The sequence below is a fragment of the Pseudophryne corroboree genome, chromosome 9, assembly GCF_028390025.1.
Source record: "Pseudophryne corroboree isolate aPseCor3 chromosome 9, aPseCor3.hap2, whole genome shotgun sequence".
Lineage (NCBI taxonomy): Eukaryota > Metazoa > Chordata > Amphibia > Anura > Myobatrachidae > Pseudophryne > Pseudophryne corroboree.
Window position 1 is genome coordinate 110,413,746 of NC_086452.1, and position 14,667 is coordinate 110,428,412.

At 47.0% G+C, this 14,667-nt stretch overlaps 1 protein-coding gene across 2 annotated transcripts in view; it reads left to right on the forward strand.

The window, feature by feature from the left end:
• The first annotated feature begins 7,807 nt into the window (after positions 1-7,807).
• Positions 7,808-14,667, forward strand: part of NCF2 (neutrophil cytosolic factor 2) — a 146,792-nt gene continuing 139,932 nt past the window's right edge. For both annotated transcript variants that reach the window (XM_063939760.1, XM_063939761.1), the window contains exons 1-2: positions 7,808-8,097; positions 11,263-11,345. In XM_063939760.1, the coding sequence (XP_063795830.1) occupies positions 7,924-8,097; positions 11,263-11,345 (257 nt within the window). In that variant the 5' untranslated portion in view covers positions 7,808-7,923. The remainder of the gene's footprint in view (positions 8,098-11,262; positions 11,346-14,667) is intronic.

The following is a 14,667-nucleotide window of genomic DNA, read 5'->3' on the forward strand; positions in this document are numbered from 1 at the left end:
GGCCCTGGCCTATGTTCATGGCTAGTGGTTCAGCTTCACATGAGGATGGAAGCACTCAGCCTCTCGCTAGAAAACTGAAAAGACTCAAGCTGGCAAAAGCACCGCAAAGAACTGTGCGTTCTTCGAAATCCCAAATCCACAAGGAGAGTCCAATTGTGTCGGTTGCGATGCCTGACCTTCCCAACACTGGACGTGAAGAGCATGCGCCTTCCACCATTTGCACGCCCCCTGCAAGTGCTGGAAGGAGCACCCGCAGTCCAGTTCCTGATAGTCAGATTGAAGATGTCAGTGTTGAAGTACACCAGGATGAGGAGGATATGGGTGTTGCTGGCGCTGGGGAGGAAATTGACCAGGAGGATTCTGATGGTGAGGTGGTTTGTTTAAGTCAGGCACCCGGGGAGACACCTGTTGTCCGTGGGAGGAATAGGGCCATTGACATGCCTGGTCAAAATACAAAAAAAAACAGCTCTTCGGTGTGGAAGTATTTCACCAGAAATGCGGACAACATTTGTCAAGCCGTGTGTTGCCTTTGTCAAGCTGTAATAAGTAGGGGTAAGGACGTTAACCACCTCGGAACATCCTCCCTTATACGCCACCTGCAGCGCATTCACAATAAGTCAGTGACAAGTTCAAAAACTTTGGGTGACAGCGGAAGCAGTCCACTGACCAGTAAATCCCTTCCTCTTGTAACCAAGCTCACGCAAACCACCCCACCAACTCCCTCAGTGTCAATTTCCTCCTTACCCAGGAATGCCAATAGTCCTGCAGGCCATGTCACTGGCAATTCTGACGAGTCCTCTCCTGCCTGGGATTCCTCCGATGCATCCTTGAGTGTAATGCCTACTGCTGCTGGCGCTGCTGTTGTTGCTGCTGGGAGTCGATCGTCATCCCAGAGGGGAAGTCGTAAGCTCACTTGTACTACTTCCAGAAAGCAATTGACTGTCCAACAGTCCTTTGCGAGGAAGATGAAATATCACAGCAGTCATCCTGCTGCAAAGCGGATAACTGAGGCTTTGACAACTATGTTGGTGTTAGACGTGCGTCCGGTATCCGCCGTTAGTTCACAGGGAACTAGACAATTTATTGAGGCAGTGTGCCCCCGTTACCAAATACCATCTAGGTTCCACTTCTCTAGGCAGGCGATACCGAGAATGTACACGGACGTCAGAAAAAGACTCACCAGTGTCCTAAAAAATGCAGTTGTACCCAATGTCCACTTAACCACGGACATGTGGACAAGTGGAGCAGGGCAGGGTCAGGACTATATGACTGTGACAGCCCACTGGGTAGATGTATGGACTCCCGCCGAAAGAACAGCAGCGGCGGCACCAGTAGCAGCATCTCGCAAACGCCAACTCTTTCCTAGGCAGGCTACGCTTTGTATCACCGCTTTCCAGAATACGCACCCAGCTGAAAACCTCTTACGGCAACTGAGGAAGATCATCGCGGAATGGCTTACCCCAATTGGACTCTCCTGTGGATTTGTGGCATCGGACAACGCCAGCAATATTGTGTGTGCATTAAATATGGGCAAATTCCAGCACGTCCCATGTTTTGCACATACCTTGAATTTGGTGGTGCAGAATTTTTTAAAAAACGACAGGGGCGTGCAAGAGATGCTGTCGGTGGCCAGAAGAATTGCGGGACACTTTCGGCGTACAGGCACCACGTACAGAAGACTGGAGCACCACCAAAAACTACTGAACCTGCCCTGCCATCATCTGAAGCAAGAAGTGGTAACGAGGTGGAATTCAACCCTCTATATGCTTCAGAGGTTGGAGGAGCAGCAAAAGGCCATTCAAGCCTATACAATTGAGCACGATATAGGAGGTGGAATGCACCTGTCTCAAGCGCAGTGGAGAATGATTTCAACGTTGTGCAAGGTTCTGATGCCCTTTGAACTTGCCACACGTGAAGTCAGTTCAGACACTGCCAGCCTGAGTCAGGTCATTCCCCTCATCAGGCTTTTGCAGAAGAAGCTGGAGACATTGAAGGAGGAGCTAACACGGAGCGATTCCGCTAGGCATGTGGGACTTGTGGATGGAGCCCTTAATTCGCTTAACAAGGATTCACGGGTGGTCAATCTGTTGAAATCAGAGCACTACATTTTGGCCACCGTGCTCGATCCTAGATTTAAAGCCTACCTTGGATCTCTCTTTCCGGCAGACACAAGTCTGCTGGGGTTCAAAGACCTGCTGGTGACAAAATTGTCAAGTCAAGCGGAACGCGGCCTGTCAACATCTCCTCCTTCACATTCTCCCGCAACTGGGGGTGCGAGGAAAAGGCTCAGAATTCCGAGCCCACCCGCTGGCGGTGATGCAGGGCAGTCCGGAGCGACTGCTGATGCTGACATCTGGTCCGGACTGAAGGACCTGACAACGATTACGGACATGTCGTCTACTGTCACTGCATATGATTCTCTCACCATTGAAAGAATGGTGGAGGATTATATGAGTGACCGCATCCAAGTAGGCACGTCACACAGTCCGTACTTATACTGGCAGGAAAAAGAGGCAATTTGGAGGCCCTTGCACAAACTGGCTTTATTCTACCTAAGTTGCCCTCCCACAAGTGTGTACTCCGAAAGAGTGTTTAGTGCCGCCGCTCACCTTGTCAGCAATCGGCGTACGAGGTTACATCCAGAAAATGTGGAGAAGATGATGTTCATTAAAATGAATTATAATCAATTCCTCCGTGGAGACATTGACCAGCAGCAATTGCCTCCACAAAGTACACAGGGAGCTGAGATGGTGGATTCCAGTGGGGACGAATTGATAATCTGTGAGGAGGGGGATGTACACGGTGATATATCGGAGGATGATGATGAGGTGGACATCTTGCCTCTGTAGAGCCAGTTTGTGCAAGGAGAGATTAATTGCTTCTTTTTTGGTGGGGGTCCAAACCAACCCGTCATTTCAGTCACAGTCGTGTGGCAGACCCTGTCACTGAAATGATGGGTTGGTTAAAGTGTGCATGTCCTGTTTATACAACATAAGGGTGGGTGGGAGGGCCCAAGGACAATTCCATCTTGCACCTCTTTTTTCTTTCATTTTTCTTTGCGTCATGTGCTGTTTGTGGAATGTTTTTTGGAAGGGCCATCCTGCGTGACACTGCAGTGCCACTCCTAGATGGGCCCGGTGTTTGTGTCGGCCACTAGGGTCGCTTATCTTACTCACACAGCTACCTCATTGCACCTCTTTTTTTCTTTGCGTCATGTGCTGTTTGGGGAGGGTTTTTTGGAAGGGCCATCCTGCGTGACACTGCAGTGCCACTCCTAGATGGGCCCGGTGTTTGTGTCGGCCACTAGGGTCGCTTATCTTACTCACACAGCTACCTCATTGCGCCTCTTTTTTTCTTTGCGTCATGTGCTGTTTGGGGAGGGTTTTTTGGAAGGGCCATCCTGCGTGACACTGCAGTGCCACTCCTAGATGGGCACGGTGTTTGTGTCGGCCACTAGGGTCGCTTATCTTACTCACACAGCTACCTCATTGCGCCTCTTTTTTTCTTTACGTCATGTGCTGTTTGGGGAGTGTTTTTTGGAAGGGCCATCCTGCGTGACACTGCAGTGCCACTCCTAGATGGGCACGGTGTTTGTGTCGGCCACTAGGGTCGCTTAGCTTAGTCATCCAGCGACCTAGGTGCAAATTTTAGGACTAAAAATAATATTGTGAGGTGTGAGGTATTCAGAATAGACTGAAAATGAGTGGAAATTATGGTTTTTGAGGTTAATAATACTTTGGGATCAAAATGACCCCCAAATTCTATGATTTAAGCTGTTTTTTAGTGTTTTTTAAAAAAAACACCCGAATCCAAAACACACCCGAATCCGACAAAAAAAATTCGGTGAGGTTTTGCCAAAACGCGGTCGAACCCAAAACACGGCCGCGGAACCGAACCCAAAACCAAAACACAAAACCCGAAAAATTTCAAGTGCACATCTCTAGTACAAACATGAATTGCGTAGCATGGGTATGCTGCAAATGCTCTAATGGCGTCTGTAGACAGATGATTAGTACAAATGACAGTTTCCTTGATGTTATATAAGTTAGAAGTGACCTCAGTCCTTGATTTGTGGAAAGCAGCTAAGCTTGGTCCCAGTGTGGCAGGTTTGTGTGGGTGGCAAGCAGTGGTGTCACTCAAAAGGGGGGGTGGCCTCGCAGGGAAGGGGGCGTGATCTCACAACACACTCCCATTTTCACCACTCTGAGGGTGTGCCCAGCACTCCTGGAGAAAGAGGGCCGCCCCCCAGAGACACTCCCACATGCCCACAGCATCTATTCATTTGCTGCACAGCTTTTGGTGTCACTCCCACAGAGGATGTCACCCATTGCGGTCCACACCCCCTAGTGCCACCAATATTGGCAAGCTCCCCTTTGTTCTAAACTTTAAAAAAAAATCTTTTCTTATATACATCCTTACAAGGCAGATGTACTAAGCCTCGGAGATAAAGTGCAACCAGTCAGCTCCTAACTGCATGTAACAGGCTGTGTTTGAAAAATGACAGGGGTTCAGTGGCGTAACTACTGCCCCCGCAGTCCTCGCGGTGGCTTGGGGGCGAGGGGCTGCGGGGGCGCCACTGACTTTGCACAGATTGACATGCGGACGAGCGTCCGCATGTCAATCTGCGGTCTCCTTCCCTCCGCTGCTGTAAGGAGGGACACGGAGCACACATCGCGCGCCTCTCCTGTGTCCCTCCCTGGCTCTCCCCCGGCCTGTCTAATAAAGGAAGTGCCGTTCGTGAGCTCTGATTGGCTCACGAACGGCACTTCCTTTATTAGACCGGCAGGAGAGCCAGGAGGGACAAAGGGGAGGCGCGCTATGCGCTCCGTGTCCCTCCAACACAAAGGAGCGGGGGGTGGGGGGGAGCAGGCACTGTGGGGGAATATCTGGCACTGGGGGCATATACCTGGCACTGTGGGGGAAGATCTGGCACTAGGGGCATATACCTGGCACTGTGGGGGAAGATCTGGCACTAGGGGCATATACCTGGCACTGTGGGGGAAGATCTGGCACTGGGGGCATATACCTGGCACTGTGGGGGAAGATCTGGCACTAGGGGCATATACCTGGCACTGTGGGGGAAGATATGGCACTGGGGGCATATACCTGGCACTGTGGGGGAAGATCTGGCACTGGGGACATATACCTGGCACTGTGGGGGAATATCTGGCACTGGGGGCATATACCTGGCACTGTGGGGGAATATTTGGCACTGGGGGGAGCAGGCACTGAGGGGGCATATGTGGCACTGTGGGGGAATATCTGGCACTGGGGGCATATACCTGGCACTGTGGGGGAGCAGGCACTGAGGGGGCATATGTGGCACTGTGGGGGAATATTTGGCACTGGGGGGAGCAGGCACTGAGGGGGCATATGTGGCACTGGGGGGGGGGTATATGTGGCACTGGGGGCATGTACCTGGCACTGTGGGGGAATATCTGGCACTGTGGGGGATGATCTGGCACTGGGGGCATATGTGGCACTGGGAGCATGGCCCTAGCAACAAGCACTACCCCCTAGCAACGAGCATGACACCCAGTGCATGAAACCCCTGGCAACAAGCATGACACCCAGTGCATGAAACCCCTGGCAACGAGCATGACACCCAGTGCATGAAACCCCTGGCAACGAGCATGACACCCTAAGCATGAAAACCCCTGGCACCGTGCATGGAACCAAGAGCATGAAACCGCTGGCAACGAGCATGACACCCAGTGCATGAAACCCCTGGCAACGAGCATGACACCCTGAGCATGAAAACCCCTGGCACCGTGCATGGAACCAAGAGCATGAAACCCCTGGCAACGAGCAGGTAATTTAAAAGTAATTAGAAGCCTTACTGTAGAACTTAATGTCTAATGGGCATTACGGTGTGTGGCATAATGTATCACGGACATTGCGGTGTGTGTCATAATGTGTCAGGCATTACGGGGTGTTGTATACTATATCACGGGCATTGTGGTATGTGGTATAATGTCTCAGGATCATTGTGGTGTGTGTCATACTGTGTCACAGACATTGTATGTGCTATAATGTATCAGGGGCATTGCAGTGTGTAGCATAATGTATAACGGGCATTGCGATTCCTGTCGTCATGTGTCACAGGCATTACGGTGTGTGGCATAATGTGTCGCAGGCATTACAGTGTGTGGCATAATGTGCCGGGGGCATTACAGTGTGTGCATATTGTGTCATGTGCATTATTGTGTGTGGCATAATGGCTAAGGCCATTGCAGTATGTGGAATAATGTATACTGGGCATTACTATAAGGAGGAAAAATGACAAATAATGTAAGGGGCATGAATCAGGATTATTTTTCTTTCCTGTGGTGGCTAACGTCTGGGCGTGCAGGTTGCAAAACTGGGGTATAAGATAGTCTTTTCCTGCAATGCCACGCCCCTTTACGCAAAGCCACGCCCATTTCAACGAAGCCACACACCCTTTTTGATGGTGCGCGCCTACGGCGCACGCATATTTGTCCCTTTACTAGTGCCAATTATGGGGAGTATGGGGGGGGGGGGGGGGGGGACGCCGAAGGATTTTTTGGCTTGGGGGAGAAAAATTTCTAGTTACGCCACTGCAGGGGTTGATTAGCCGGTACTTTTCGGGTCTATGTACTAAGCCTTGGAGAGTTAAAATGGACAGAGATAAAATGGCAACCAACCAGCTCCTGTAATTTTTTCAAACACAGCCTGTAGCATGACAGTAAGGAGCTGATTGGCTGGTACTTTATCTCTGTCCACTTTATCTCTCTCCAATGCTTAATACATTTTCTAAGTGAGGATTATAGTGCTCTATGGGTGTCATAGATGTTTATATAATGGGTGCGGTGCACACGGGCCCCTAGGTCCGGGGGGCCCACACCATACACTCTGCACCCGTGCCGTATACTTACGCGGCAGCGTTCCTACAGTGCGGGTTATTTCCGTATGCGCACTGGAGATGTATCCGGGAACATGGCGCAGTTGCCATGTTCCTGGAGACCTGCGCATGCGCAGTAGACTCTGGCTTTATGCCAGAGCCTAATAGCTGCTGGAGAGGAGGTTGCACGCGGTTTTCCTCCTCTCTTAAAATACTTCTTTTGCGCTCACCCCGCTGCCGGCATTCCGGCGTTCGGGATCCCGGCGCCGGTATGCTAGGTGCCGGGATCCCGACCGCTGGCCATTCGTAGTGAACTCCTCATAACAGTAGCACATCAAAACCATAATATCGCTAATTTGCAGAAAATGAATGATGTTGCTCTATTGCAGGGATGGGGAACCTTCGGCCCTCCAGCTGTTGTTGAACTACACATACCAGCATGCCTTGCTACAGTTTTGCTATTTGGCCATGCAAAAACTGTTGCAGGGCATGCTGGTATGGGTAGTTCAACAACAGCTGGACGGCCGAAGGTTCCCCATCCCTGCTCTATTGTAATTCCCAGCAAGGTGCAAAGCCGCACATCCTGACCACAGGGGCAGAGAACCTAATCGCTCCCTACATCTGCATAATGCACACATTACTTTATAGGTTTGATGCACCTGCAAAGTGACTCATAAAATCTTATTAAAATGTAGGTAAATGTGAGTGTTGGACAATACTATAAAGTCATTACTTCTCCAATCTCTCCTTTTTTGTCCAAAGTACGACAATCTAATGTGAGGTCTGACCAGTGATCTGTCAGTTCAGTGGAAACCTGCTCTGTGCGTCCTTGGGCAGTGGTAATGGAGGACGGCAATGAAATTGGGGAAGTTGTTACGTATTCTGGTTTCAGAATCTCTTACTCACTATTGTGAAGTGTCATTTTGCTTCCTCTTGTGTCATCGACATATGACAACACTACACATGAAGTGTGTGGATACCATCAGGACACAGATGCATATGTGACAGTAGAAGAGCAACACTTACAGGGACTAGGGTCATTTCATCACAGTGCACCAACCATGGCTTTGGTGGAGATTATGCGCCTCTGGAGTGAAGGAGTTTCTGCAGCAGACAAAGGGGACTGGAGCGAGGCCCTAAAATCTTTCACCTCCATTACAGAACCCCGAGCCAAGATCTGCTTCAACATCGGCTGTTGTCACCTTGTTATGGGAGATTTGCGCGGGGCAGAAGAGGTAACAAATGGCTTATTAAACTGCGGGGTAGCGAATGAATTTGGGGTGTTACCTTAATATGTAGAAATAATATCTTGCTACATTATCCATTTAAACAATATAATATTTACCTTAATATGTGACAATCATTTCTTGTCACATTATCCATTTGAACAATATAATTAAATCATAAGACATTTGAATTCTGAAATTTGGTTTCATGTTTTTGAAGTAACATTCATTTATCTTGATGTCAGGACACCTTGGGCTCTAGGTGGCGCTGTCCTGTTACTGTCCATGTTAAGAACATATGGTCTGTAGAAGCTATTTTGTGCAGAGAAACGTAATGTGTCCGCATGCACACACTGGTTTATATGGGTAAGTGTTTGCTGAGCTAAGACACTATATGAAATATCCATGGACAGCAACAGGACAATGCCACCTGGAGCCCAAAGCATCCTGAAAAATGTATCTAACACCCTAACAGTATGCAATAGAATTTGTTGAAAGCAAACCCATATGTAATGCAGTACACATATTGTATTTAGGAAAGAGTCATAAAAGGCAGATCATGTTTTTAAACTATGACATTTTCAGAATTAATATCACTCGTAAAGATGGTGATACATTGTAAAGTAGATGAGAGAGTACAGAATTTTGGTAACTAAAAATAATTCAGAGGTGATACCCTAGGACGTTAATTACTGTATGTATAATATTCAACAAGTGTATTAAAATACCAATTTCCCACCTTCCACTGATGGGTTCCGGTATGAATGGTCAACAGTCATTAAGTCGACCACTAATGGTCGACATGGACAAATGGTCGACACATGAAAGGTCGACATGATTTTTTGAAAACTTTTTGTTTTTGTATTGTTTTCTGCGTAAAGTGACGGGGAACCCCAATTAGTGCACCGCGTCCCCTCGAATGGCTCGCTTCGCTCGCCATGCTTCGGGCAAGGTGCCTTACTCCACTTCCGCTGCGCTCTGCACAGATTACTGTTCCCAATAGTAGTCCACGTGGATCGTAAAGTATGGAAAGGTTCCACAAAAGAAAAAAAATGTGAAAAACTCATATCAACCTTTTCATGTGTTGACCATTTTCATGTGTCGACAATGTCGACCATGTCAATGTCGACGAATAGTGGTCGACCTAATGACTGTCGACCATAACATGGTCGACCATCCAAATGGATACCCCACTGAAGTAAATACATTTCATAGTCCCAGCAGCAGCCCCAGTGGTCACAAATAAGAGGGGTCTCTGGGAGAACACAAACTACTCAGGTAAGGGGCGTTGAAATTATTGTTAAAGACATGAGGGAAGTTGTTGTATAATACTTACTATAATGGACAGGTACCTATAGCAACCAATTAGATTCTACCTATAATAGAAGTCCTAGATAAATGTGAGCTAGAAGTTGGTTGGTTGATCCATTTTTATCCAAATGAATTTGTCCTTTCTCAACAACATATTCTTGAGATCTATGCAAATGTTAAAGACTCTAAGTATGGCACCTTCGCCCACTGCTCTTAATTAATGTTATTTTTATTGTCAAAAATATAATATACATTTTATAAACTGTATCTCAAATATCATAAAAACAAGTTGGTTTCTGAAATTGCATAACCCCACTGATGTTACTAATTAGCGGATCTTCCTCTGCTCGTTCTGGGAGGACAGCCAGTATCTTGTATCTGCTGGACCATCTGACACACCATCTGATAGCATTGGCCATACTGTGCATTCCTCAGTGCCATAAATAGGTACATAATAAACTAATCAATGCTGGGAGTCCAATGTGACAAAGGGGCTCATTTATCATGGATAGCATATTGAATGCGATATGGCCGTGATCTTATCACCCAGGATCGCATTGCAATATGCGATCTTATCACCTAAATTTTTCAATGTGCAGATGCAGGGACAACGGCTCCGAAAGAAGTCCGTACCTGGCATGTGCTGTGACGGTTGCTGGGGTGCTGCACCCCAGGTTGGAACCCTCTGTTGACTAGGAATGAGATCTGTAGCCCATAGGCTATGATGGGCTACCACCATCTTCAGATGGTGGTAGCTGTGGGGACCAACATCCGGAATGCATCGCATTCCGGATATTGGTGAATTGGGCAGCGTCTCATCCTCCACAGAAACCTATGAGTGATGCGGCTGCGGGCAGCAGTGGAGGGATCGCAGCATGTATCAGAGATACCTCCTGTGTTCCCTCCTCCTTACATTTGGGTGTTACCAAAACGTTCGTTTTCGTGGATTTAGCTGCAAATATACTATGAAAACGGGCCCAAAAGTGTTATTACTAATCTTGGTGGTCAAGCAACAGTATCACATATGTTGGTGGCCCAAGTTAAATGAATGACCTAATCACTTCAGGGGCGGTTGGAAGATGATCGCACGACATGCATAATTCTGAGTTGATCGCAGCAGCAAATTTGTTAGCAGTTGGCCAAAACCATGTGCACTGCAGGGGGTGCAGATGTAACATGTGCAGAGAGAGTTAGATTTGAGTGGGGTGTGTTCAAACTGAAATCTAAACTGCAGTGGAAATATAAAGCAGCCAGTATTTACCCTGCACAGAAACAAAATAACCCACCCAAATCTAACTTTCTCTGCAAATGTTATATCTGCCCCCCGCCCCCTGCAGCGCACATTGTTTTGCCCAATTGCTAACAAACTTGCTGCTGCGATCAACTCAGAATTACCCCCAATATCTGTAATTTTCCCATAACATTCCAATTAATGTCAATCAGCTTGCTATTGGGCACCAATCTCATCCCATGCTGTGATATTGGCTCAACTTCCCACTATCAATGCAGATAGCAATGGGCAGCTTTAGACACACTGTTAAAATGCTCTTATAGGCACAGGGGCAGTATTCAGTTAATGGGCTGATCCCTATGTTGCTGGGGATGCCGCTTATGAATTTACAGTACTAGTTAGTGATTTATACACAACGTATGGTGGTTGGGCATTGGGTATATTTTGAGCCATCATAAAAGTGTATTGAGTTCATTTAAAACTAAAATAAAACTAATAAAATTGAACAGAAAACACTATTACATATTTACTGAAAGCCAATAAGTCAGTTAAAGGTTTAATACAATTAGCTATACAAGTTCATAAATAACAAAACTAATTTGGTCTTTGACAATAGTGTTGCTGTCTTGCAGGCCTTTACAAGCACCATAGAAAGAGACAAGCACTTGGCTGTGGGATATTTTCAGCGTGGCTCTATCTTCTTCAAAGAGAAAAAGTAAGGTACACTATAGCCCATGTATAATGTAACACTAACCCATCTCGGTTAACGCCATTGCCGGATATGACAACTCACCGGTTTTCTGCAGGAGACCCATATTTCATTCATCCCAATTAGTAGTGTAATAAAACAGAGGAAGGGGGAGTTCAGAACTATCCACATCTTGCATAAAGTTCTCAGTCTGTATGTACCTGCCAGTCTCTTCGCTGATAGTAGTGTGAGTATAATGGGCTTATAGGTATACATTTTGCCCCAAGGCAGCACAATAGGATTTCTGAGGGTACCCGGTACCCCTCTAAGTTTTGGAATCACTTCGGCAGCCAATTAATAAGAAAGTACTATATTATATACTGTATGTATGTATGTATGTATGTACAGTATATGTGTGTTTATTTTATATATCTATATATATATATCTATATATATATCTATATATATGTGTGTGTGTGTGTGTGTGTGTGTGTGTGTGTGTGTGTGTGCGTGTGCGTGTGTGTGACAAACAGGGTCGTTTGTCCCAGTCTCTTATGAGAGACTAACGCTTTCAGTGGGTGAAGACGGGGTTAATTCCTCACATATCCCTGCACACACAGCTCAGGTCCACAGGTGGACCACATGGGTGTGACTGTTTAGCTGGTGAGTGCTTGGGGAGGATGTATAAGTTCTGATTTTGTGTTTTGGGGGGCAACTGATGCTGGACTAGATGGTCGGCCACTAGCTAGCTGACTGTATAGCTAGAAGTAGGGTCGTGGGACACTCAATATTTTGTGGATGTGATTGCTGGAACCACAACCAGTGCCATCTTGACGTTATCCTGAATAAACTACAGCATGCTGGTTCAGTAAGACTTGTGTGGACATTACTACTGTGTTTGCCACAAGTGGTGTCATCGTGGGATTGTTAAAAGACAGCCAGAACCTGTAGTCCTCCCAGTAGATCCAGGGTGGTTAGTCTTGCAAAGTTTAATCACAGAAGTTTTCTGTGTGTTTAAAAGTAATGTTAATAACAGAAACTTTGCTTGCATACTGTATGAGGCAGGGTTTGTTAAAATACAAAGTTTTGTGTGTACACTGTCCTTGGAGAAATAAATTGTTACTAAAGAATTTCTGCAAGCAAAAGCAAATTGTTTGCAAAATTGGTGTAGCAGAGAAAGGGGTAAAAAAGAAATGTGTTTTCTCTGCTAAAAGCAAGTGTATTTCTCTGGCTGAAAATACAAGTGTTTTGAATCTGTTTAATTTAAGCAGGATGTGGTTCAGAGAGAAACCTCTTGCAAGATAATGAAAGGAACAGACTGTGATAAATGCTGGTAATTGTAGTGCCACATGAAAAATGTGTTTTCCCTTCTGAAAGCAAGTATATTTTCTGGTCTTGTATTGTGACATTTCTTGATTAATGTAGGTTGTTGAAAACTGTTAATATATACTGAATGCAAAGTTTCGCTTTCCTACACACCCAAAAACCAGTATGGATGAAATTCTGAGGACATTGCGTAATGTGGCCACTATGCTACAAGTGCAACAGCCCAGATGCTGCAGGTCGCAGTAGCTCAGGTAGAAAATGCTAAGCTCTTGCGTGAGGAGCTTGTTCAAGGAAGGCAGGGATATGGGGTCTTTGGGCCGACTGTCTTGCAGAAAATGACCTCCTCAGATAATGTGGAGGCATATCTTTTAGCAGGGGTGTATTTAGAGGTCTGAGAGCCCCTGGCATAGTAAAGGACTGGCACCTCCTCCATATTTTCAGAATAAGTACGCTCTGTACTTAGTTATAACTTGGATATTTGCAAATAAACACAACTGTCAACTCTTTGCTCGAAGAGTGGGTGAAGCCAGGCAGCATTCCTAAACATGTGGCCCCCATTTTCTGGTAGTGCCTGCGCTTGATCTTCAGGCGCAGATACAATGGCCTCGGCTACGCATCTGAGACGACCGTCTGAGTAACCTGGGGGTTACTTGGATGGCCGATATTCTCACAAGTGATCAGATGCTGTATCTTCGAACGCAGCTGCAGAACCCATAAGCCGCAGAAGGCATCTCTCTACATGAGACACCTCCTGTGGCATTAGCATAAATTAGAAGTTGCAGCTGGTACTGCTTTGCGCCCATCTATTACTCAGGCCCTTGGCCTATATATACTTATTAACTTTTCCTTCACATGCCCCTCTTTCCCACATCTTTTCCCTAATATTCTCCTCTGCTTACTAGCATTTCCCTTACATGCCTCCACTTACATGTCCACCACTTTTTTCTTTACATGTCATTCTGCCGGCCAGGTCTTCGCTTAAGGTGCATACACACTTAGCTATATAGTAAACCTGCATCACTCATTTTCCCCCTCCCAGTGTGTATACAGCGGACTACGAGCGATGCATGGCCCCACCTGTCATCAACGACCCTCAGTCTCGGCCGTACATGCAGCTCAATTTGGACTCCCCATCCAAAGCTGTGCATGCTCCGTCCGGCCGCGGCATCACGTCCCTGTGCGATATCGCACAGTGTGTATGCCCGCTGTTGGGCGGCCCGACGCAGGAGGGGAAATACTAGGCGATGTCGCTCACCGAGCACATAGCCTAGTGTGTTCCCACCTGTACATGCACATCTGCCTGTCATGTTTCCTTCACATGCTCTTCTGCCCACCAGCTTTTCCTTCACATGCCACTCTGTCTGACAGCTTTTCTGTTATGTCTCCCTCTGTCTGACAGCTTTCCCTCATATGCCCTTCAGTTTTTCCATCACATTGTTTCTGCTTGCCAGCTTTTCACGCCTCTCTGCACCCTCTTCCCTTCTCCACCCCACTGTGCATACACCTACTGGGCACACTAAATCAGGTGCATGTACCTAATGAACACATCCACTATCCACTGTGCATGGTAATATACCCTTTCCCCTACTGCGCCAGTCACCCCAATGTATGTGCCTAACAGATACACATATCAACATATGACTTGCTGGGCACACTTAGCTACTCCTCCCCCTGCTGGCACAGTTACCACCAGTAAACCCCTTCTTACTGAGCACACAGCACCAGCAAACCCCACCCTACTAGACACACACACACACACACACACACACACACACACACACACACACACACACACACACACGACAAGGGAATCAGGAATATAAATACAAGGTTACAGTGTCTATTATTACTTTTTAGAAACTGTCTCCTGAATGCCCGCCCCCCAATTAATTTATGACTCTGGCTGCTCCGGACGTCCCCACTCTCCCCCCCCCCCCCCCAGCTTACCATGTGACTTGGGTGGTCATTCCGAGTTGTTTGCTCGTTGCCGATTTTCGCTATGCTGCGATTTGTTGCTAAATGC